The sequence below is a fragment of the Marmota flaviventris genome, chromosome 19, assembly GCF_047511675.1.
Source record: "Marmota flaviventris isolate mMarFla1 chromosome 19, mMarFla1.hap1, whole genome shotgun sequence".
In the NCBI taxonomy this organism is placed as follows: Eukaryota; Metazoa; Chordata; class Mammalia; order Rodentia; family Sciuridae; genus Marmota; species Marmota flaviventris.
Genome location: NC_092516.1, coordinates 22,541,625 through 22,567,055, shown reverse-complemented (window position 1 = coordinate 22,567,055; position 25,431 = coordinate 22,541,625). Strand labels below are relative to the sequence as shown.

General features: G+C 46.0%; 2 protein-coding genes across 4 annotated transcripts in view; both read right to left on the bottom strand.

The window, feature by feature from the left end:
* Nipsnap2 (nipsnap homolog 2) overlaps positions 1-5,532 on the bottom strand; it is a 29,966-nt gene extending 24,434 nt beyond the window's left edge. The window contains exon 1 of the mRNA XM_027948702.2: positions 5,419-5,532. Within this exon, the coding sequence (XP_027804503.2) occupies positions 5,419-5,495 (77 nt within the window). The 5' untranslated portion in view covers positions 5,496-5,532. The remainder of the gene's footprint in view (positions 1-5,418) is intronic.
* Positions 5,533-8,294: 2,762 nt separating this feature from the next.
* On the bottom strand, positions 8,295-10,917 carry Mrps17 (mitochondrial ribosomal protein S17). Of its 3 annotated transcripts, none has more exons than XM_027948545.2 (3): positions 10,856-10,917; positions 10,381-10,520; positions 8,295-8,905 (listed from the first exon to the last, which is right to left on the bottom strand). In XM_027948545.2, exons 2-3 carry the CDS (start codon positions 10,501-10,503, stop codon positions 8,639-8,641), a joined length of 390 nt encoding a protein of 129 aa, XP_027804346.1. In that variant the 5' UTR covers positions 10,504-10,520; positions 10,856-10,917; the 3' UTR covers positions 8,295-8,638. The 3 variants fall into 3 exon arrangements, with proteins under 3 accessions (XP_027804346.1, XP_027804347.1, XP_071461564.1); XM_027948546.2 differs by lacking the exon at positions 10,856-10,917 and adding an exon at positions 10,667-10,843; XM_071605463.1 differs by lacking the exon at positions 10,856-10,917 and adding an exon at positions 10,671-10,843.
* Positions 10,918-25,431: the final 14,514 nt, after the last annotated feature.

Sequence of the window (25,431 nt, the reverse complement as noted above, 5' to 3'; positions counted from 1 at the left end):
ATATATACTTCTTACTGGGGACTGAATTATGTATTTTGTCTATATCATCTCCTTGGTCCTCAAAACACTCTAGCGAGGTGGATACTGCATTTTAAAACTGGCTCAGAGAGGCACAACAACCTGAGCCAAATAAAAATAGGAATTCAGCTATTACTATAAAGCTCAAAATGTTCTTGCTCCTCAGGGACTGCTCCCAATTAGAAACCTCCTCAGCTGAGCAAAAATCAGCAGATGGTGTTTGTTGCCATATTTTAGTAAAAGGGATTCACCTTAGGATGGATAAAACGAGGTAAGGGATGTGGAAATATTTCACAAATGAAAGAGAGAGCAGGGAATGAGACTAAGAAATAGTCAAGCGGCAAACAAGACTCTCTGATGCAAATGTTTGTGAGCCTGAGCGGCAACTACTTTGGCAAATTAAAACATTCTGGCACAATCTCACCCTCAACTGACTGTCACACTTTGAATTTTCTGAAGGTCAGGTGCCTAATGCTGCCTGATGTGCCCAGTCCATCCAGCTGTCTAGGCCAAACCCTAGAAGGAGGAAGCAGCAGCTATGCCAGTGACTGCCAGGCAAGGCCTAGGTTCTCTGTGACAGTGACAATTGCCAAGGTCACATGTTGGGTGGCACTTTACAGAGGGCAGCGGGAAGCACATTCTGCAGAACACCAGAGTTCAGATGGAAGTGACCCATGGGCCAGGCTCTGTGAATGTCAGGTTGGACCAGATGAGCCTGCTCAATGTCAGGGCCAGAGCGATCTCAGGCACTACATACAGACACGTGGTGGGAGCTGAAGGAGACAAGGCACTGGCTGGACTCAGGAGCCCGAGGGACTTCAGCAGAGACATCCCAGCCATCTTGGAGGGCAGGCAAGATAGGTGGATGAGGAAGGCGATGATTCTAAAGGGAGCAACGTGCACAAGGGCATGGGGTCTTAGAGCTAAAAGGCATGTTTCTGGACCAGCAAAGAGCTCAATAAGGCAGAAAAACAGAGCAGGAGGATGGAGAGGGGTGACAGGAGGACAAAAGGGATGGATGGTGAGGCTCTGTGCACCAGGACCATCAGCTGGGTTTTCTCCTGAACATGGTGCTATGCTGGAAAGTTTTCAAAAAAGTATAAGAAGCAGCCTGGCAGTGGTGTGGCGGACAACAGTAGTGATGAAAGCAGGGCTTGTGGTTCCTGGGCTCCCCACTGGTGGCCATGCCCAGCAGCACCAGCTCAAAAGAGGTATTCAACATACACGCACTGGATGGACCCAGAGGTGGCCCAGGGTCAAGATGATGGCAGTAGGGATGAAGGGAAAGAACACATTCAAAAGACATGTCCAAGGTGAAAAGACTGAGTCAGGTCCTGGTCAGGAGTGCAGGGCAAATCGGGGAAGAGAAGTCCATTTGCATGTAGACCTCAGGCTGGGAAGCAGTACACCCTGGGCCTCACTCACCTGACCCTCAAACACTCACTGCACATGTGCTGGCACTGGCTGGGCCCACAGGTGGCTGAAAACCCAGCCTGGCTTCACAAAACGCAGTGTGCTGTTGGGAGGAGACAAACACGATCCCTGTGGGAGAGAGGCCCTGGTCCAGACACAGGTATGAGTGTGGGGATCACGCAGGTGGAACCTGGTTACCTGAGGCAGCACTCGTTAAGTGCAAACCTGAAAGGGGAAGAGCAGTCCCTCAGGGGGACTTCCAGAGAGGAAGGACACTAGGAAAAACCAGAGCCTGTGGAAGCCAGGAGCAAGCAAGTGCTGTGGCTGGGGAAGCACCAGCCAGAGCTGGAGCAGGCTCAAGGGCCTGTCCAGGGTCCTGCATCAAGACAGCACCTGCTGCCCCATCTGCCCCCACCCCAGTGAATCCGACAGAGGTGGAAGAACTTCTAACACAGAGAAGTTGAAGTAAAATAACCTGTGCCCCACCTCTAGAACAATTAACATGCTACCTTTTCTGTTTTGCAGTACTGCTGCATCCCTAGCATGCCACATTTTAAATTTTTCTCTGTATTTCTTCTCCCAGATTGTTGTTTAAAAATATGTGATAACTAGCACATATTAAGTATATAAAATAATGGGCTTCCATGCGGCATTTTCTTACATGCACGTCACCCATGCTGACTATATCCACCCTATTACCCTCTTATCTCTTTGTCTCCTCTCTGTTCTACATTTTTGAAAAAATTTTTACAGAACTATTTGAAAATAATGTAGACATAATACTTCACCTCTAAATACTGCAGTGTGTATCTCCTAAGAACAAAGAAATCCACAATGCTATCTAAGAAAGATAATTCCATAATATCTAGTATCTATTCCCTACTTAAAATGTCCCTAATTGTTCCCTAAATGTCTTTTATGCTTTTCTTGGCAGGGGTGATGGAGGAAAAATGGAAGAAGGATTAGGATACAGTCAAGATTTATATAATAGAGACCTTTATAATAATTTAAAAAAAAAAAAAAAGAGTCAGGTGTGGTGATGCATACCTGTGATCCCAGTGACTCAGGAGGCTGAAGCAGGAGGATCAAGTTTGATGCTAGACTGGGCAGCTTAGTTAGGCCTTGTCTCAAAATAAAATATAACAAGTGTTTGGAGGCCAGGCAGGGTAGCCCATGCCTGTAATCTCAGCAACTCGGGAGGCTGAGGCAGGAGGATTATGAGTTCAAACCCAGCTTCAGCAACTTAGCTAGATCCTAAGCAACTCAGTGAGATCCTGTCTCTAATAAAATATAAAACAGGGCAGGGGATGTAGCACAGTAGTAAAGCACTCCTGGATTTAATTTTCAATGCCCCAAACTGCCCCCCCCCAAAGAATTCTTAGAATTCTTTCTTTTCTTTTCCTCCAGGCCTGGGGTTTGAACCCAGGGCCTCCCATGTGCTAGACAAGTGCTCTACCACTGAGCTAGAGCCCCATTTTAAATTTTATTTTGAGACAGGGCTCAGGCTGGCCTTGGACTTTCGATCCTCAGCCTTGGAGCAGCTGGGGGTACAGGAATGCTCCACAGGCCCTGTGTCTTAAAATCCTTTGGTTGTGTTCAAGTACACACTCGTCACAGCAATGCACATGGAGTGTTGCTGACAGTCACGCTGAGAGGGTGGAGGGGATGTAGGAGGGAGAGCCAAGGCACACTCCAGGCAGAACTGACATATGTGGAGGAAGAGCAGGGGGGCTTGGGAATACCACCCAGGAACAGCAGGCTTTATTGGTGGAGTAGGAGTTAAGTTCCAGGTACATAAGCCTTTCCAGCACCTGTGGGACACGAGTGCACGTGTGCAGGAAGCAGCTGGGAATGCTGGGCCTGGTGCTGAGCACAGCTAAGGAACATGTGTTGGCTAAGTCTCCCAGGACAACCTCCTCGCTGAAACTGATCTTCAAGGTCACCCACAACACCCCTGTTGGTAAATTCCATTTTCTTCTGTCATCTTACTTAACCTTCTAGCAGTATTTGGCACAGCAGATGGACTCCCTCCTTGAAATGCCTCCCTCTGGCAGCTGTCAGGCAACAATGACCTGCAGGCTGCTTTCTCCCAGTCTCCCTTGCTGCCCCTCTCCTTCATCCAGCCTGAAAATGTTGGCACATACCAGGGCTTATTTCTCAGCCTTTTAACCATCCATATCCACTCTCTTTCAAGTAACCTCATCCATCCCTATGGGTTTTAAATGTACTTTACTATGAAAACTTTTGACCCAATATAAAACAGTATAATGAAACCCATGTGGGGCTGGAGTAGAGTGCCTACCTAGAATGCTCTAGGCCCTGGGTTCAATCCCTAGCACTGCAACAACAACAGAAAGAAACAAAACCTCATCTATCAATAAGTGGCTTCCTATATGCTGGTAACTCCCACATGTTGCCTGCAGCCTAGACATCTCCTCTGAGGAGTCATACAGCCAGCTGGCTATTGGTTTTTCCATCTGGAAAGCATGCAGTCACCTGAAACTTGACAAGATTCTCAACTCCCCTTTCTTCCTCTCTGCAACACCAGCAAGCTCCCCAAAAGCTGTGTGCTCCTTATGCACTGATGTTCCCAACAGCCATCAGTGCCTGGCACAGGGCAGCACTTACATATTTAAGGAACAAATGACTCTAGGTAAATGGCACCGTATCCTCTCACTTGGTCATTAACTTTAATTCTGTCCTCTCTCCAAAATAAGACTACTTTTTAAAGAAATATATCATGTCACACTAAAATCTTATATTTACATACCTCTCAGAATAAAGTCCAAGCCTATAAGGCCTGAGGTTACATGGCCCGTGTTCCTTGCCGCCTCCTCCCTTTACTGCTGATTGAAGCCTTATGGACTTTCCTTGGGTTTCTGACTCCTTCCCACTCAAGTCTTTCTCACACAGGTCTCAGCTCAATGTCACTTTCTTGGCAAGGCCTCACATGAATTTGCACAAGTCTCCCTGGTCTTCTCTCTCTGAACATGCCCTAGCTGTAGTCTGTAGGTTTACCTCCAACGATCCTTCCCAGGTACGGTGGCCCTGGCTATCATGCCAGTTCCACGGGGCTTCACACATCACACAGTGCAACACACGACTTAGCAAATTAACTGGGTCTAGGTGCAGTCCTGGAAATGCCTTCAGGGAAGGCTGGCCAGAGGCTAGGAACAAGTGGTCACAAAGCATAGGGGAACCTGGGAGGGTCATCAAAGAACCAGCTGGTCATGGCCCAGCACAGCGGGGTGCTGGGCAGACCCGGGTCCAAATCCCCATTGCACTAGCTCTGTGACCTTGGGCCTGGGGCAAACCTGTGGGGTGCACATCCTCAGTTTCAGCTGCCTCTTTTTCAAAGAACAAAATACAAAATCGATGGGCTCATATCACTGGTGCGGGGGAGGGAAAAAAAAGCAAAAAGCCACAAGGTAGATGCCGATGACGATAAAAATAAGAAGTTGTTATGTGAACCATCCTGGAAACATAAACGTCAGATTTGGACACCGGGCCCACAGGCCGCACACCAGTCCAGGAAGGGCGATCCCTGGGCCCCGCCGGCAGTGCCTACCCGGTCCGGCCTGCTCTGGGCGCCTCCGCCCGCGGCGCACACCCGCTCCTCCCTTCAGGTCGCTCCCGGCACTCGGCCGACCAGCCACGCAACGCGGGGTCCACCGCCGCGGGACCGGCGCCGAGACGGACAGCTCGGGGGGTGCGCGCGCTCCCCGGCGCCCCGACGGACAGCCGCGGCGAACGCGCAGCGCGCGGGTCCCGAGCATAGGAGCGGAGCCGGCCTCCCGGGGCCCGGGCGGCGGGGCCACTCCCGCAGGACCGGCCGCGCCCCGGCCGCCCCCGCCCCGCCGCGAGCGCCGCCGTCACCCCGCGGCCCGCAGGCCTCCTCCTGACCTTGGCGCGGCAGCCCCGCCGCCCCGGGCCCGGCCCCGCCACGGGCCCCACCCCGGCCGCTCCCGGAAGGTCGGCGCCGCTCACCGGAGCCCGCAGGGCGCGGCCCGCAGCAGGCCCCCGGCCCCGGCCGCCGCGCGCGCGCACAGCACTCGCGCCGCCATCTTGCTCGGGAGCCGCCGCCGCCGCCGCCGCGAATCCCCCCCCCCTCCGTCCCCGCGCCGGGCCCCGCGGCCGCCGCAGAGAGCGCCGCCGCCGCCAGGGGGAGCTGCCGCCGGAGGCCTGGGGGAGCCGCGTGAGGCGGCGGCGGCGCCGGGTGTCCGGGCAGCGCGGGCAGAGCCGCAGATGCGGCAGGTGTTCCCCGAAGCTCGGCGCTCCCAGCCTGCTGCGAGTGAGGCACCGAGGGAACGTTACTGTTGCAAACAGCCACATCCTAATTCAAGCGCCCGGGGACACATGCCTAGCTCCGGTAGTGTAGATCACACTGCCCGTGCATTTTGGCACCAGACGGTGCTGGTCACCGGCAGCCCCAGCGCCCATCCCAAAGCCGTCCAGTCTGGTGGGGACCTGCGTGAATAACTGGATGGAGTGTCAGGTGTTCACACGACGCAAGGTCGGCACCGAAGGGAGAGCTCCTGGAGGGGCTGGCTAGGCCGCTCCATCCCAGGGGCTCCGTCAGTGGAAGAAGGCAGAGCACTACCGGGGGGAGGAACCTAAGCAACAGGCGCGGGTCTCTGTGGCACTGTATAGGGAAAACTTTATTCGTGGGAAGATAAAAAAAGGCACAGATGTAACCACAGCGAACACTTCAACCAAGACAGGAGAGAAGAAAGAGGTGGTCACAAAGCGGAAGAAGCGAGTGACCGGGTAGAGCAGGCCCCAGCTGCCAAAGGGGAGCATTCCAGGGAGGCCAGCCTGGGCCGCTTGGAGATTTGTGCATAGGAACAGCGGAGGCAAAAACTGGGTTTCTTGGCTAAGTTTTCTGAAGCTGCGGCTACTGGGGACCAAGGGGCAAAGCTATGTGATTGGGGCAGAATGTGAGCATAATAATAAGGGAAGCAACCATTTGGGGCAGGGATGGGTCCTGTGGGTGGAGGAGGCATCCTAACAATTTACCTGGGGAGAAACACTTGTGTTTGGAGGTCAGTGGGAATAAGTTGAGTGGCCAAGGGAGTTCTCTGCCTCAACTAGCATCGGTTTAGTGAGCTTATGTAGACCCAAAGGGAGGCTTGTCCCAGTCCTGCAGAGTAGGTGTGGATGAGACCATGCCTTCACATACACATACACAATGATAGTTTTTTTTTTTCCCCCTTCAGTGCTGGGGACTGAACCCCAGCCTCCTGCTCTAGTAGGAGTTACACCCCAACCCATGAAATTTTTATTTAAATAAAAATACATTCCAGAGTATACATAAACCTTTAAAAGAGTTTATAGATGGCTTGGACTCTGTCCCAGAACTGATGGTACAGGTGTCCTGTCATCTATTGGGAGACCACTTGGGGAAGCATGAGATGCTCTGCATGAACCCTTTCCAACTAACCAGTGTCACAAGGCTCTACCTGCAGACACTTAAGATACTGTTTCCTTTGCTCACCTATCCAGGCACTACACCAAGAACTCCACTTTGCAACGTCAGCTATCCAGTTTAGGTCTCAAGATATCAGCTTATCTTTCTCCTTCCGGTGCATTTTCGACACTGGTGCTATTTTAACTTTTATTGAAATGAAACTTTACCATTTTTAGAACTTCAAATAATCCACTGTCATTTAGAGTGTAACTCTTATTTCTCTAGTTCCACTTGTGTTTGAAATGTCCCAATAACTTTCTCCTGCTTTTAGAACCTCTGCTTATGCCTTCTCTCGGAGTTTTACATGCCCTTCCTTCTGCCCCAACGCCCTTTCCACAACCCTCATCTACTACCCCAGACTTCAAGATTCAGTTCTAGCCAGGTGTGATGGTGCAGACCTATAATCCTTGAACTTTGGAGGCTGAGGCAGGAGGATCTCAAATTCAAGGTTGGTCAGCAACTTGGCAAGACCCTGTCTCAAAAAGGACTGGGGATGTAGCTCAGTGGTTAAATGTCCCTGGGTTCATTGCCAGCACTGCCCACCCCAAAAGACTCTTAACACTGTCTCATTTCTCCAGGGAAAATGTTCTAAAGGCTCCCCTAGGACTCAGTGGTACAGTGCTTGCCGAGCATATGCAAGGTCCTGGGCTCAATCCCTAGCACCTCAAAAAAAAAAAAAACAAAAACAAAAACAAAAACAAACAGCAGGGCATGGTGATGTATATCTGTAATCCCAGTGACAAGGGAAGCTGAGGAAGGAGGATTGCAAGTTTGAGATCAGCCTCACAACTTAGCGAGGCCCTAAACAACTTAGTGAGAACTTGTCTCAAAAATTAAAAGGGGGGGCTGGGGATGTGGCTCAAGCGGTAGCGCGCTCGCCTGGCCTGCGTGCGGCCCGGGTTCGATCCTCAGCACCACATACAAACGAAGATGTTGTGTCCGCCAAATACTAAAAAAAATAAAATAAATATTAAAAAAAAAAAAATTAAAAGGGGCTAGGGATGTGGCTCAGTGGTAAAGTGACCCTGGGTTCAATCCCTAGTACCAAAACAAAACAACAAAACCACCTCTCCCCTAAAAGGTTCTGTTTGCCATGAAGGCATCTATACATACCTCCCTGCCTTGTTGAGGCCCTATGACTAATGCCTGTGGCCATCACCGAAACCCTGTTATATAACACACATATTAGCTGAGGTTGAAATATATCCCAAGTCTCTTTCTAGGAATCTGAAAACTGAGATACAACTCAGTATTTCCTCAGGTCAGAATCTAAGTTATCCCACTTTATTAACACATTGCCACAAAACCCAGAAACCTCCAACTTAAATACATTAAAAGTCCCACAACTCAGTTTCACATTTTAAGAACTCATGCCCACTTCATCTAGCCTAGGATATAAACAACACAATGTCTAAAATTTTATTTTCTACATGTCAACATTCTTATTAATACAGCTCAGTCTTTTAAAATTTGACCACAAACATATTGACTGTTTCCCTTGTGAGTTGGTGAAATCAGAGAAAAAAAAAATTTAATTTTGAATAGATACCATCAGAGAATATGACTTTATCAGTTTATATTGAAGGGTTTTCTTCTCTAATAGAGGCTTAGAGAAATTCAAGATTCCTTTGAATGAAAAAATAAATAAGAAAAATTGGACACAGTTTGGAATGAAACTGAAATTTTTTTTCCCCATAAAGCAAACATAGATCTTTCCCTTTGGCTCCTTCTTCCACTCCTTCACGGTGATGAAGAAACATCGAGTTCTTCTGGAGTTTTGGGGTAATTGGTTTCCAAACTGATGGGATTCTCCAGGTAGGTGGTTCCCGCACAGGGTTTTCCTGTCACTGGATCTATGACTTTGCCAACCTTGAAAACGATCTCGGCCAGTTCATGTTTCACATGCTTTGTTCGTGGAACAGGTAAAGCTTTGAGAAGCACAATATCCCCAACAGTGCACTGCTGAAGGGCATCGTGAGCAAAGTATGTTTTTCGCTTATTAAAATACTGTTGAGAGAAGGAGAGGAACAAATCAGTGACCAGACAATGCAGTGTAGAATATGAAAAACTAAAACACAGAACAAGCCAGAACTTGGGGACCAGAAGGCAGGATGCTTAAAGACCACTAGTACAGAGACTAGCTGCCTAATTCCTGGAAAGCCAGCATGGATTCTCCAGAGCTGGTCTTGTCCTTGGGTCTCCAGTCCATTCCCTTGCTCTATCCATTGTCATCTCTCCCTGCACTAAACAGTTCTTCCCCTGAAGCCTCCCTGAAACCTACAAACATGCTACTCTCTCCACTAGCTGCAAGTCACTGAACCACTTCAAACCATAAAGAGGCTCTAAGATGGGAGAGGCAAAGCCTGTTTGTATTTTCTCAGCAACTTGGGAGGCTGAGGCAGAAGGATTAAAGTTCAGCCCAAACTCAGCAACTTAGCAGGATCCTGTTTTAAAAAAAAAAAAAAGGCAGGGGGGAGGCTCTAAAGTTATCAAGAGAATAAACATTACACTGGAATCACCTATTTTTCATAACATCCTAACTGTAGCAAGAATTTCCATTTTATAGAGAGAAAAGCAGGCCGAGAGTTATGAAACATGCACAGTTGACAAGGGTCAGCATTCAAGCCAAGGTCTTCCAAGGCCAATGACCATACCACACACCACTCTTTGGCTTTCTCCTGTGCTTTTGTTCCCAGATAATGAACAACATTCCCGACTACTTGTGGGTCCAACTTTGAATGCAGAAACCATCCTTGGTACCTGCCCTCCTCTCTGTGTACATCTAACAAGTCCATGACTCTGTTCATTCTTCCTGAAATCTGCTTGTCCCACTGCATGCCTACTGCTCCAGTTTTAGTTCAGGTCCATTTCCATCCAAAACTTGTGCAATGGCTTCTACATCCCATTCCCTTACCTCCAGTCCTCATCCCCATTCCTATGTTTCCAAGTCTGTCTTTCATTTAATTAAAAGATAAATTCCAAACCACAGAACACCCTTTGCAGTTCAGCTCCAACTGTCTTTGCCATTCATTCACAAGAGTGCCTACTAAGTATCAAGTTCTGGGCTCCATCTCGCCAGGCCACTTGCTGTTGAATGTCACACCTATGGTGGCGAAATGAACTTCTGCAAACTTCAGCAGAAGTTTGGTGAATGACTCCCCCCATATGGTCCTTGGTATAAAAATCTCATGTGAAATTCCGTGTAAATGTCTCTTAATTGAGGATGCTCTCTCAGGGCAATCTGGAAAGAGGGTGCCATTCTCTGCTCCCAAGGTGCTTTACTTATAGACTGACCACAAGTAGTTATACTGTTGAAATTAACTCTGCGCTACTGGATATGAATGACAACCAAGTCATATCCATAGGACAGGGCAGTACCTGGCTTGCAGTGGAGACTCCACACATTCTTCTTACAGGGAAATGTAGAACCCATAAAATGTTGGTGAGCTATGACTGCCATCTAAAACAGATATGCTCCTCACCTTTAACAAGTAGGGATCCAGAACAAGCCTGGTCACCCTCACTTTAGCGGTTCTCTGCATTGCTGTCCCAATCACCTTCCCCACGATCCATTTGGCATGGACCGATGACCGAGCTATTGACATTATGTGGTTCTTATCACCTGAAAGACAAATTTCAAAGTTAACATTCTGGTGGTTGTCTTGACGAACGAGCTACCACGAGAACTGCCCTGGTTCAGAAAAGGCTTTTGTTGCCCGAAACAGACACGCGGAGACATCCCGTCTTTCTTCAAGTCCAGGGGCCCACCTACGGGACGCGCAAACCAGGGCCGGCGCCACCGGGCCCTCGCTGCCGGCCGCCCGCGGCCTCTAGGCGGGGCGGAACCCTGATCCGGGGTGCCCGGGCCACGGAGGCCGTCCCCCGACACCCCTAAGGCGGGCTGCCCGCACCCGCCCCAGCAGTTCTCCCACCGCGGGGCACGTGCGCCGCGCTCACCTCCAATCCCCCGCACTTCCGAGGGCTGGGGCGTCTCACCGCACGCAAGCCCCGCCCCGGACCGCGCTCGCAGGCGGGACCTCTCATTGGTCGGTCCTCCCATTGGCAGGTCCTCCCATTGGTGGGTTCTCCCATTGGCCGGTGCTCTTAGCAAGCGATTCAAGGCAGGGATCCACCCGGTCTCCCTTAAAGGGGCCTGGTCGTGATCGCTAGGGCTGGTAGCGTTCCGTTTACAAGTTCCGGGTGAGCGCTGTGATATGCGCGCGGGAGGTTCCAGCCTTTCCTCTTGTGTTTGGCTTATTCTTCCGTTGGTCGTTGGTGGGGGGGTGTTGGGGGGTTGGGCAAGGCCTTCCAAATCCAAGGAACTTGATTCTTCCTTTCCCCTTCTCTTTCCAATACCAGGAATGAACCCAGGCCCTCGTGCGTGCTAGCAACCCCTTTAATTTTTTTTTCTTTTCTTTTTTTCCTTCTTGAGATGAGTTTTCCCTTAGTTATTCAAGCTGGCCTGGAACCTGTGATCTTCCTGCCTCAGCTTCCCAAGTAACTGGGATTACAGGTGTGCACACAGCTTGGCCCCAGAGGGACTCTCATTCATCAAATATTGAAATTTAGGGGTCCCATTGCGTAGGAGGTCTTTCTAATGTTCTGTTTGCACAGTAGGGTAGGTTGATGCATTTAACTGCATATGTCAAAATGTTATCAAGACAAAGAAATGGTAAATGTTCGAGATGATGTTATCCTGCTCTGATTATTATGCATTGTATACATAAATTGGATTATCACAGTGTACTTCATAATGTGTGCAATTACTGTCCTCTAGAAATAAAAATATTTATTTTTTTATTTCTCTTAAGCCACGACACAAAGAAAAGACCACCAACTCCAATTTTAAATCAAATTAAACCAAGCTTGAAATTCCGACTGGCCAGGACGTCTCTCCCAAAATCCTTGGGTTAGAAAACAGTCCTCTTGTTCTCTAGGAGCGCAGTTGTATAGCACAAAAAGTTGCAAAAGAGGGGGTGTCTTGAGAACTTACAGATAACAGGATTTTGACAAGCATAATGCAAAGGCAGGTAGTAGGTTAATGGTCTAAATGGTTCAGCACTTAGGGAGTAAATTAGATCCCAACATCAGAATTTATAAGGCGCCAGTAGGGTTTCAGAGAGGGTTATTATCTGGTCAGGGAAAGCCAGGCATGGGTGAGTTCAAGGCAGGCAGGCATTCCAAGCAAGTTTAGAAATCGCAGTAGTTTATAGTAAAACGGAAATTAACTTTTCATGACTTTGTGACGAGATGGCTGCCAATCTTAAGATGGAATTAGGCTGGATTCATCATGGCATTGTGGTGAATGCCTGTCATCTCACCTACTTGGAAAGCTGAGGCAGGAGGATTGCAAGTTGGGGGTCAGCCTGGGCAATTTAGCAACACCATGTCTCTAAATAAATAAAACATTGAAGTGTCTGAAGTTTCTAAGTTCTGGCATTGACATAATCATTTCTATCCACTCTACTGCTTTTTAAGATAAACTTTTGTAGGTTTTTATGTGTGATTTTAGGTGTTCTCAATGTCTCTGAGCTAGAAGTTTGGAGTGTGGACATATGTTTGCTTTCCTGCCCTTTTTATATGTCCTAGGCTTCCTTTGTTCTCCTGCCTCTTCCCCCTTATCTTTCTCCTTCCTGCATATGTGACTAGGTCCAGGAATGCTTGGTGGGATGGCTCAAAGGTGGGAAACAGGTGGGCTGAAGGGGGAAGGGTAGGATGAAGTAGCCAAGGACACATTAACAACTTTATAGCTTCTTGTAGGGAGGGGCAATTCCTGGGACAGGTTACCTGGGCAGCATGTTGGAGCAGTGGCAGGTTCTTGATAAGCATGGAGGAAGGTCTCTGAAGGAATTAACATTTCAATCCCTCAGGGGACAGTCTCTAATTTGTCGAGACTCACTCAAAATTGGCCTGACTTGATTTACCTGTCTATACTGACTGCCGGTCTAATTCTGGCTTCACTGGGAGTGAGGGGACATGTATGCTCAGCAAGGGTCTGATATTGCCTGAACACAGAGTAGGAGGAAGAGTGGCAGGATTTGAGGCTGGGTGGGGCTAGGCTGCCACCCATGAGGCTTTTCTTGTTAAGGGACTGACTTTCTCCTCTAACAAAGCGGGAGCCTTTGAAAAGTATGAGCTGTTTATCTGGTTTTCAAGATCTTTCTGGTAGCTGTTGAAGATAGAATAGAGTTGGGAGGAGCTGGAGGCTGGATGTATCATTAGGGGATGATGAAGACCTAAACTAGAGCAATGGGAATGAAAGACTAAGGATTGGAACAGCTGTGGAGAAAATTGATAGCTGCATGAGATAGCAAGAGGACAATTAAGTATGAATTAGCATGTTCATGCTGCAGTAACCAGCGCCACAGGCTGAACAACGTAAAAATACAAATCTGTTTGCCCCCAGTTCTGGAGGCTAGAAGTTCAGGATGACAGTTTTGCCAATTCAGTTTCTTACCCACTTTCTTACTTTGCTTTGTCACTGTCCCTCCTCGGACTCCTCTGAGTCTTCTAATTTACAGGACCTGATCTTGAAGCTCCTTCTCTGTCCTTGTAGAATCCAGTTTGAGCAAGGACCTGCCAAGTCAGCATGGCACCTCTGCCCCCACTCAGTGGTGGCTCTCCTCCCTAGTCTGCAGTATCGTGGGGCACCCGCCTGCCTTCAGCAAGAATCTACCTTGCTCTGTCATTTCTCCCAGCCATTTGCATTCACAGACCCCATCCTTCTCCTCAATCTTCCCCAATCCTCCTGCCTCAGCTTTCCAAGTAGGTGAGATGACAAGCATTTCTTCTCCTTGCTCCACATCTCCACATCTCCACTGGGGTTCAGTGTCCAGCTGGCCTCTCTCACTTCAAGACACACTGCAGTGGTCCCTGTGCTTTGGTAGTCCTCCATAAGTCTCACTTACCAGCTTTGAAAGTTTCACGGATAGTGTTTCTTGAACAGTCTGCATGCAGAGTGCGGGGAATCAGGGAGGAGTCAGGGGGTCCAGAAGGAGCCTGCACAGAGCAGTGAGACACACCCACAAGAGATCTAGAGGTCTGGTCACCTCTGTCTCAGGCCAGAGTCTCCTTTATAGTTTCATCACTATCACATCATCTTATGCAAGCAGAGTTTCTGAGCCTACGAAGTTCTATCACCTCGGGTAAATGACTTAATTTATCTACCTTCAGGATGGTCATATAAATCTATAAGGCACAGATTACATATTCAATAAATGTTAATTTGCTTGTGTCTCATTTATAACCTGAATGTTTCTCTGTAGAAATTTAAGAAATCCCTGTAAATAAATATATAGCATCACCCAACATTTATAGAATTTTTCTAGTTACTTAGGCATTATGATAAATTTTATTTATATGCTCTCCTTTAATACCTACCACAAATTTATTAGGCAGAAAATAACTATTGGTTCTATGTTATAGATGAGGAAACTGATGGCCAGAGAGCTAAATGACTTGCTCTAGGTCTCATAGCCACCAAATGGAAGAACGGGAACTTGAACTTTGGCAGCCCCTGCCATACTTGTCTGCCTCCTAGCCACATGAGACAACTGTTTAAGTGCCTATTCTGTTGCCAGAACTGTAGATATAATTAAAGGACACAGGGTTTTTTTTCCCTATGAGGTTAGACTCAGCTTTGACTAGAATGTATGTGTCTCTTCAAAATTCCTATGTTGGAACCTATAACCCAATGCGATAGTGTTAAGAAGTGGAACCCAGGTGTGGTAGCATAAGCTGTAATCCCAACAAAAGGTTGATTGTAACAGTGACTGCACAGGGTTAGCAAAGGGTGGAGGAAGGGTGGAAGGAAGGCTGGGAGGAGGCTGGTGGAGAGTAAAAACTGGTAGTCCTAGGTAGACCTAAGCAAAGGAATGAGGTTGAGAGGGCCAGTCTACAGACTGCCCTGACTGTGTAGTGAGGACACAAAGACCTTGTGAGGCTTTTAAGGGGATCTGAATCCCACTGGATTTCTTTTAGAAAGCATTTACAGAGACCACTCAGTAAAGCCAATAGGAAATGTTACATTCCTCAGCAAATACGGCTAAGTGTGGGAGAAATGCAGACTGTTAAGAAGAACACAAGTCAGCCCTCAGGGAGTCTTTGGTGACCTTTACACAGAGCAGATGCCAGGACTCAGGGAGCCAGGATAGGCAGAAGCAAAGCTTGCCACCATAAAATCTGTAAAAATCAGTTCCAACTAGAACTGGTGGGCGAGAGACAAGCGTTGCCTTGAACCTACAGCACATCATTGCAGTAGTAAAATCCATGAAGCAAGATTGGCACAGAGCTGGGCTTTCTGAGAAACTAAGGCTGTGCAAAGACCCTCCTTTAAACCCTGATTGTTGCAATCAGGTCTGAAAGATTTCAGACAGGTCGCTCCGACTAACAGGCATGAGTTTATTGAAGAGATAGTAAATGGGAAAGGCGATACTCTCAAGGGAGAGAATGGGTCCTCTCAGAGGAGACGGATGCATGCTTCTCCTACAGTCCAGTTTTACTGGAGTCCTTGGAAGTTTCCAGAGACTTTGATCTGTCCCACACTGTATCCTCACGGTGCTCCAGGAGCCCTGGGGCTTGTGGTGGCATGGGTAGTCGATCCCACACTGCCACCTACCAGTCATCAGTGTCCCTGCATCTGGAGGCCGCTTAGACTCAGCATGAGCAGCCCAGACTCAGGCCTTCTGCAAACCCCTGCATTTTCTGTTTCCAGGCATTCCTGGAAATCCCAGGATCTACTGAACTATGTTTTCAGGGTCCTGATGAAAATAATATTCCTGAGATCTCAAATAGCATAGGTGTTCTTGAGAACTTACAATTGTACAAATAATGAGGACACAAAGAACTTGTAAGGTTTTTAAGGGGATCTGAACCCATTTTTGGCATAAGGTAAACTTCAATAGAAAATTAATTTATAGCCAGTGCAGTAGCACAAGCCTGTTATCCCATTGGCTTGGGAGGCTGAGGCAGGAGGATCACGAGTTCAAAGCCAGCCTCAGCAAAAGCAAGGCACTAAACAATTCAATGAGACCCTGTCTTTAAATAAAATACAAAATAGGGCTGGGGATGTGGCTCAGTGGTCAAGTACCTCTGAGTTCAATCCCAGTATCCCTCCACCTTGTCCCCCCAAAAAGAAAATTTATGGCCGATGTCTTGCTCCAAGACTCAGAGCAGCTGGGCCCTCTGAGTCAGGTGTCAAGTGAACAAGGGAGATGGCTCACAGAGTTGACATGCCAGCTCTGGATTAAGGTAACAGACCTTAGCAAAGACAGATGTCACAGAGGCAGAGAGTGCACACCTCATATAGCTAACCCTGAAGCTGCAGTGTCAGAGAAAAAGAGAAGAAGAGAATAATTGGAAAGAAAAGACCAGAGAGCTTCTTCACAGCTCCTTCTGGATCTCAAAGATGGCTTCAACCTTCACCTTATAGCCCCCTGAATCTTCACCGCATGGGGATTTCCCAGCCACCCAAGAAGGGGGCCTATGTTCAACAGGCAGACTGAGTTTATGTTCTTTGGTCTTCGAAAAAAGCTGAGTATGGCAAGATGGCACATACCTGTAGTCCCAGAAACTTGAGAGGCTGAGGCAGGATTGTAAGTTCAAGGCCAGCCTGGGTAACTTAGCAAGGCCCTGTCTCAAAATAAAAGATAAAAAGGGCTTGGGATGTGGCTCAGTGATAAAGTAGCTCTGGGTTCATTCCCAGCACCTGCCTCCCCCCCACAAAAAAAGTGAAAGAGTGGGGAGAAAAGAGGGGATGGATGGGGGAAAGAAAGAGAGAGAGGGAGAGATTGATCGATTAGAAGTATAGGAGTTTAGACTGAGTAAGTCATAGCAAGGCAGAAAGAAAAGCACTTGGGTGAACCTGCCCAGGTTGGTGGCTCAGTGGTCTGCACACTGGGTGTGATGGAAGGGTACCACTGAGGGAGGTCTGGGAGGTTCCACAGGGGACTGCAACTCAGAACAGGTAGGTTCTTGACAAATACTATAGAAATGAACTTAAGGACTCTTCAGCCAGAGGCACAGATTTGTTTGGGAAAGCAGACATATTCAAGGGAGAGTGTGCACCTCACCTGAGCAGCTGTGGGGTAAGCAGGGAAGACATGGGTAAGTAGGAATGTGGGCCATCCCAAGAGCAGGAAGAACAGCCTCAGGCAGAGTACCAGCTGATTGCTGGGCTGGTTTTCCTGTGCTTGGGCCCCACGTCAAGGACAGGCGAGGGTGGGCCATGGTGAAGACTGGGCTACTCACATCCACTAGTTTCCATATCATTGGTTCATGATCCCTACCTTCTGATGTCCCCTGGAAGTTCACCACCTCCAGTGGCTCATGGTCTCTACCTTCTGATGTCCCCTGGATGTTCATCACCTCCAGTGGCTCATGGTCTCTACCTTCTGATGTCCCCTGGATGTTCATCACCTCCAGTGGCTCATGATCCCTACCTTCTGATGTCCCCTGGATGTTCACCACCTCCAGTGGCTCATGGTCTCTACCTTCTGATATCCCCTGGATGTTCATCACCTCCAGTGGCTCATGGTCTCTACCTTCTGATGTTCCCTGGATGTTCATCACCTCCAGTGGCTCATGATCCCTACCTTCTGATGTTCCCTGGACATTCACCACTTCCAGTGGTTCATGGCTCTTCTCTTTTGAGTCTTATCATATATTTTTCCTTCTATCTCCCCAAATTTCTATCTCTAATTCTAAATGTGTGTGTGTGTGTGTGTGTGTGTGTGTTTCAGTACTGGGTATTCTTCCAGGGGTTCTCTACCATGGATCTACATCCCTGCGCTGTTTTGTTCTTTGTTTTTTTTTTTAAATTAGAGACAGTATCTTACTAAGTTGCCTAGGTGGGCCTTGAACTTGTAATCCTCCTGCCTCAGCTTGCAGAGTAGCTGGGATTATAGGTGTGCACCATGGAGCCTAGTGGTAAATATGACTCATTTTAAAGGCAAAACCATTGAAGAACTCAACATGGTGAAATAAAGAATTAGAAATGACATGGGAAGATGAAAAGGTAAATTAGAGGAAAATGAATTAAAGCGAGATCTGAGAACATATTAACATAATTGAAAAGAGAAACAGTTGAGATTGCTTTAAAAATCTAGCAATCTCTCTGTTTTAAGATGGGGGTTTCCAGTTTCTCAGTCCTTATTTCTGTGTTCTAATAAGACCAGTGGTTTGGGGCTCACACTATAGCAGCCTTAGAATCCTGAGGAGGGCTTCCTGAAACACACTGGGAGCAGGAGAGAAGGGAGGGCAGTGCTGGGGGAGGACACTGACCAGATCACACTGTTATGTCATATATTGTGTGCAAGTAAGAAGATACAACAGCAAATCTCACTACTCTGTATTGTTATAATGCACCAGTAAAAAGAAAAGAGCCTTAGGCTCAAGTTCTGCTTCCTTTGATTCTGATTCAGCAGTTCTAGGGTAGGGCTGGAGAATGTGATTTTCTTTTCTTCCTTTCTTTCCAATGTTGGGGGTTGAACCTCGCGGTGTTTAACTACTGAGTCACATTCCCCAGCCCTTTTTTAATGTTTTATTTTGAGACAGTGTTGGATATGGAAAATGACAAACCCCAAAATAGTGTGGCCCATGGAGAGGGAATGAGGCAGAAGGCAATACATTAATCCTTTCCCAATATATTCTTCCCCAGGGACCAAAACAGGCCCTGGGGAAGAGATATCCATTGAATCTGAAATGACAGTCTCTGGGAAGAGGCCAAAACATTGATCCTTCCCTAGACAAATCCTTTCCCAGATACCAACCACTGACCCCAGACCCTCCATCTGGCTCAGTAAAAAATAAATCCCAGATACTGAGTGACCACTGATCCCAGACCCCAGACCCCGCCCCTCCCATCTCACCCAGTAAAACAGACCCCAAATTCCTGAGTGCCCAAACCGACACACTCATTAATCAAGTCACCTTTCAGTGTAACCAATATAAGCACAGACTCCCCTTTTGGTCAGTGGCTCATTTTCCACCATGAAAGTGACTCCATCAGAGGTGTCAGGCATTCCTGAATATAACTTCGTTCCTGAATAAAAGCTGTGCTGAGCTGATCTGTGAAGTTTGCTTCCAGCCTGGGCCTTTCCAGACAGGGTCTCACTAAGTTACTTTAGGGCCTTGCTGAGTTGTTGAGGCTGGCCTTGAACTTGTGATTCTCCTGCCTTGGCCTCCTGAGTAACTGGGATTACTGGTGGGCACCACTATGCCCAGCTAAGAATGTGCTTTTCTTATAAACTCCCAAGTGAAGATCACAGAGTTGTGATCCCAGCATCTTAGCCTAAGAGACAAAAATCCCTCATTCTACACTTCTACTCAGATAGTCATGGATAAATGCTCAAGAGTTTCTCATTGGATTCCACCTCTTGGGTCCCCTTCTTCCTCTTTTCTGCTGTCCTTTAATAAACTTCTAATTTCTACTCTGACCTTGCCTCAGCGTGCTTCTCTGGTGTTATTCTTCAACATTGGGGAAGCAAGGACTCGTCACCAGTCAACAGTGGTAACATACTGGAGGTTCCCTACCAAGATTCTACACTGAGGTAAGCGTCTCTCCACGCACCCCACGCCTGGAGGTGCATCTTTCTCTCTCTTTCTTTCTGGAGGGTAAGGTGGGCACCCGACGGCTACTTAAACGCAATTAGTGCAGTCGCCACTCTTCAAGACTCCGGTGAGAGGTTTCCCGGCCTAGGCAGCTCTCAATCACCTGTTCAATACAGAGCAGGCATGTTGGGTTCTGTCAAAGCCACTTCCAACTTTTCTGTCTGGGCCCGGAAAGCAATTGGCAGGAGTACACAGTGTCTCCAATCCCGATCTGCCTCGGATGCGTGGAGGTGGAGGAAGGAGTTTGGAACAACTGCGGAATTTCGGTCTGGGCTACACTCAGACGTATTCCTAAGGTTCCTTTCTCTTGAGCCCCCTCCCAACAGCCCTCAGGGGTATCTAGGGTGATCGGTAGATGAATGGCACTGAGGGAAAGCCCCAATCACATTTGCTTCCGTATGGGCTACGCAACACTCCCAACCCCGCATCCATTCCCTCCTGGATGCTCCCCTTCCTTCGCAGGTCAGAAATGTTAGCAATTCAGGTTGTAGGACTGAGAGAAAGGCATGGGATAATTAGTAAAATCTGCCCAGGTTCCCTAAGATGCATAGGTAACTTTCACTAGTCTTTTTTATCGCTCTGATGTTTAAAATGTGCTGTGTTCTCTTTAAGCTGCTAGAGAGGCATTTTTAGAATCAACTCCTCTGGTAATCTCTCTGATAGAAAGCGCTACCTTACAACCAGTAGATATCCCTTAACCCTTAGGCGGCTCCTTTAGTCTACAGAGCAAAGGCAACAAAAGAGCCCATGATTCTCTTTTGCAATGGATTTTTAGTGGCCGGGAGGATAAGCAGTAATGCCTTTACGTCTGAATCCTCCCAGGGTCTCTGGCACAGGGCAAACTGAGACCCTAGCACTTTGCCAAAGGGGACCAGAAACACACACCCTTGGCAAAGCAAGGTGAGAGACGGGTTTTCTGGACCGTTTAGGAAGCTCAAGCTTAGGGAGACGTCCCTAATGAGAACAGTTTTCTCCAGTGCGGCACGGGCACCTGAGTCCTGTTTTCTTCTCACTCAGATGGGAGCTTCTCTCTCTCCAATACGCCAGGTGCACCACTAGTCTGCATATTGAAAAATTGGGATAGATTTGACCCTCAGACGCTCAAGAAAAAGCGCCTCATTTTCTTGGCCTGGCCTCCATACAAACTCTCTGATGGAGAAACCTGGCCACCAGAGGGAAGTATCAATTTTAATACAATTTTACAGCTTGATAAAGTTTGCAAAAAGGAAGGGAAATGGTGTGAGGTGCCATATGTTCAGGTTTTCTTTGCTCTAAGGGAAAATCCTAAATTATGCCAACAGTGTAAAGTAGACTTAGCTATGATATCTGCCATGAAGAGAGAAAATCTTGGGGACTCACTGAGGAAAAAAGAATCAGGAGGACCCACAAAATCTCCATCTGCTGGCCTCTCTGCATCTGCCCCAACAGGCAAACCAAATATATTACCTCTCCAGGAGATGCCAGGAGGAGAATTTGGGCCAATCAAAGTACATACCCCCTTCTCCCTTCAAGACCTAGTTTATGATTTCAGATAATTCATGCCAGAGAACTTAAATACTTAGGGTGGAAAATTAAAGAACTCTACTTCCAAATCGGCAAGTAACTCCCAATCATTTAGTTGTATTTTTTCATTAATTTTTGAACTGGGTAGCCTGAGAAGATTTCACTAGGTGTACCAGTGCATTAATTTGGGCAAGGATAGTAAATTATGATAAATGTTAATGAACAGCCCCAGCAGATTTAAAGATAGCCCATCCCAAAGAAATGTTAATGAAGTCCTTCCTGCCCAGATTACTTCTTTGGCCCACCTGTGTCCCACCCCTCGGGCCTTCCAACCTACATTCCATCACTGAAAGAACTATAAAAAGGGGAAAAAACCGCACTTCCAAGGATTCCACCTCTTGGGTCCCCTTCTTCCTCCAGGAGAAGTCTTTTCTGCTGTCCTTTAATAAACTTCTAATTTCTACTCTGAAAAAAAAAAAAAAAGAGTTTCTCATCTACATAGGGCACAAAGCAACTCTTAGCAAATACAGAAATGGATATAATTCCTTGCATCTGATTATATCTCAATGTGACAGAACCCTCTACAAAAACTATAAAAACACACGGATATTGAACAATACTCTTTTGAATGATGAATGGGTGACAAAAGAAATCAAAGGAGAAATTAAAAATTCTTAGACTTAAACAAGAATAGTGATACAACACACTAGAACCTCTGGGACTCTCTGAAATTAGTTTTAAGAGGAAAGTTTATAGCTATGAATGCCTATATAAGAAAATCAGAGGGCTGGGGGTGTAGCTCAGTGGTAGGGTGCTTGCCTAGCACATGTGAGTCACTGAATTCGATCCTCAACACTGCATAAAAATAAATAAATAAAGGTATTGTGTCCATCTACAATTAAAAAGAAAAGAAAAGAAAACCAGAAAGATCCAAAATAAACCTAAGGATGTCTTTCAAAGCCCTTAAAAAAGAACAAATCAGTTTCAAAACCAGTGGAAGACAGGAACTAATTAAAATCAGAGCCAAAATTAATGAAACTGAGAATAAAAAAAAAAAAAGGATCTGGGGCTGGGGTAGTAGCTCAGTGGTAGAACGCTTGCCTAGCACATGTGAGGTGATGGGTTCAATCCTCAGCATCACATATAATTAAATAAATAAATAAAATAAATATAGGTATTGTGTCCAACTATAACATACATACACACAAAGGATCAATGAAACAGAGTTGGTTCTTTGAAAAGATAAACAAGATTGATAAGCCTTTGGCCAAACTCACTAAAAGAAAAAGAGAGGAGACTCAAATTATTAAAATTAGAGATGAAAAAGGAGAAATCACCACAGATATCATAGCAAACCAGTGGATCCTTACAGGCTATTTTGAAAACTTAAACACCAATAAATTATAAAATCTAGAAGAAATGGACATATTTCTAGAAAAATATGGTCTGCCAAAACTGAAACAGAAGGACATAGAAAACCCAAACGACCCAAAATCTAGCAATTAGATAGAAGCAATAATAAAACATCTTCCAGTAAAGCAAACCCCAGGATCTGATGGATTCTCAGCCAAATTCTACTGGACCATTAAAAAAGAACTAATGCTAATGCTTCTCAAATTTTTCCATGAAATAGAAAGGAATGGAGCACTTCCAAATTCATTCTATGAAACCAGTAACACACTCCTACCAAAACCAGATAAGAATACATTGAGGTAAGAAAACTACAGACCAATATTCCTGATGAACTTACATGTAAAAATATTAATAAAATATTAGCAAATTGGGTTCAACAACATAATAAGAATATTGTAACCCATGACCAAGTTGGTTTTATTCCAGAGATGCAAGGATGGTTTAATATATGCAAATCAATAAATGTAATTCATAACATAAATAGAATTAAGACAAAAATCACTTAGTCATCTAGATAGATTCAGAGAAAACCTTTGACAAAATTCAACACCCATTCATCATAAAAATACTGAAGAGACTAGGGATAGAAGAAACCTACCTAAAAATCATAAAGCTATGTATGAAAAACCCTAAGCTAACCTCTAGTTAAATGGGGAAAAACTGAAAGCATTTCCTTTAAAAATCTGGGACAAAACAAGGATGTTCACTCACCACTCCTATTTAATATAGTGCTATAAAGTCTAGCCAGAGCAATGAGGTAAGAGAAGGAAATAAAAGGGATAAAAATAGGAAAGGAAGAAGTCAAATTATCACTGTTTGCAGATGATATGATCCTTTACTTAGATGATCCAAAATACTCCACCAGAAGACTGCTAGAGCTAATAAACAAATTCAGCAAAGTAGCAGGTTACAAAATCAACATACAAAAATCAACAGCTTTCCTATATACCAACAGTGAATCTGTTCAGAAGGAAATCAGGAAAACCCCCATTCACAGTAACCTCAAAAAAGAATAAACTATCTAGGAATAAATCTTACTAAGGAGGTGAAAGACTTCTATAGTGAAAACTATAGATAACTTTGAAGACAGAAACTGAAGAAGACACAGGAAGATGGAAAGACCTTCCATGTTCATGGATAGGCATAATCAGTATTGTTAAAATGTCCATAGTCCCCCAAACAATATACAGACTCAATGGAATTCCCATCAAAATATCAATGACATTCTTCACAGAACTAGACAAAATAGTCCTAAAATTCATATGGAAGCAAAAAAGATCTCAATATAAAAAGCAACATTAAGTTAAAAAGGACAGAGCTGGAGCATCACAATACCTGAGCTCAGGACACGCTGCAGAGCCACAGTAACCAAGCAGCATGGGACTGGTGTCTAGAAATGAACTCACACAACTACTACCCACGGACTCCTGCCAAAAGTGCCAGAGAAACATGTGGAGGAGGGGCAGCCTCTTTAAAATGGTGTGGGAAAACTGGTTATCCACAGGCAGAAGATTGTGACTTGACCCCGATCTCTCACCTGTACAAAGATCAACTTGAGATGGATTCAAGATCTTAATGTAAGACCCTTAACTCTGAAACTACTAGAAGAAAGTGCAGATACTTTAAGATGTTGTTACAGGTAAGAATTTATTTGGACAAGACCCCCCAAAAACAGAATGACAAATGGGACTATATCACACTCTGAAGCTTCTACACAGCAAAGGAAGCAGCAGAGTGGAGAGAGCATCTATGGAACAGGAGGACATAGCTGCCAACTATTGATCTGGCAAAGGATCAACATCCAGATATATGAGGAATCAATAAGGAAATCTCTAGATAATCCAATTAAAATATGGGCAGGTGATCTGAATAGAAGCTTCTTGAAAAAAATGCAAATGACCAACAAGTGTATGAAAACTGCTCAATCCAAATGAGAACTAAAACTAAGTATCCTCTCCCTCCAGTTAGACTTGCCATTATTCAAAAACCAAAAAAATAGTAAATGCAGGTGAGGGTGAGGAGAAGAACTAACTCTTCTGTAGGGTTCACAGAAATGTAAATTGGTCCAGCCCTTGCTGAGAAGAGTATGGAGATCCCTCAAAGCCAAACCTAGGCCTGCTATGTGATCTAGCCATCCCACTTCTGGGAAGATACCCAAAGGAAATGAACCAACACACTCAGAGACACCTGCACGCCATGCTTACGGCAGCACTGTTCACAACAGCCAAGGTATGGAACCAGTTTAGGTGCCCATCAAGAGATGAGTGGACAGAGAAATTGTGGTGTTTATACACCTTGGAATATTCTTCAGCCATTGAGAATGAAATCCTGTCACTTGCAGCAAAATGGGAGGAACTGGAGGACATTCTGCTGAGTGAAATAGGTCAGGCACAGAAAGACAAGTACCACATGTTCCCTGTCATGTGGAAGCAAAACAGTTGGCCTTATGTGGAACAGTAATTGTTAGAGGGCGGGGAGGCGTGTGCTGGGTGGGGAGGGTGGATACTGTGCAGCTGTGTTTATTGGGGCACACTGTGTGCATGCAAGGAAATATCACGCTGAATCCCACCAATGATGCAATCAATACATGTTAGCCAGAAATAAAGAAAAAGGAAATCTGTGTTTTCCATGGTGAATTTAAAAGTAGGATATCAGGATAGAAAAGCAGGCTTCTCAGTGTCCTCTAAGACTCTTCTCAAAGTGACCCCAGAATTTGTTTGAAGAAGACAATGCAAAGATTCTATTATTACAAAATAATAGAAAAATAACAGAACATTGCCACATCCTATTTCAATATTCATTAAACCATCAGACTTTTTGTTGATATTTTAAATTCCAAATATTAGATATTTATTATTATAGAAATTAGAATGTCATTAGCATAGCAAACTCATGATTTTCATAAATAATATTTCCTAGGCCAAACTAAACATCCTATACCCTTTTAAAAATATTACAATCAGATATAGCAAGAGCCGTAAAGAAGGTACAAAATGACCAAGGCCATC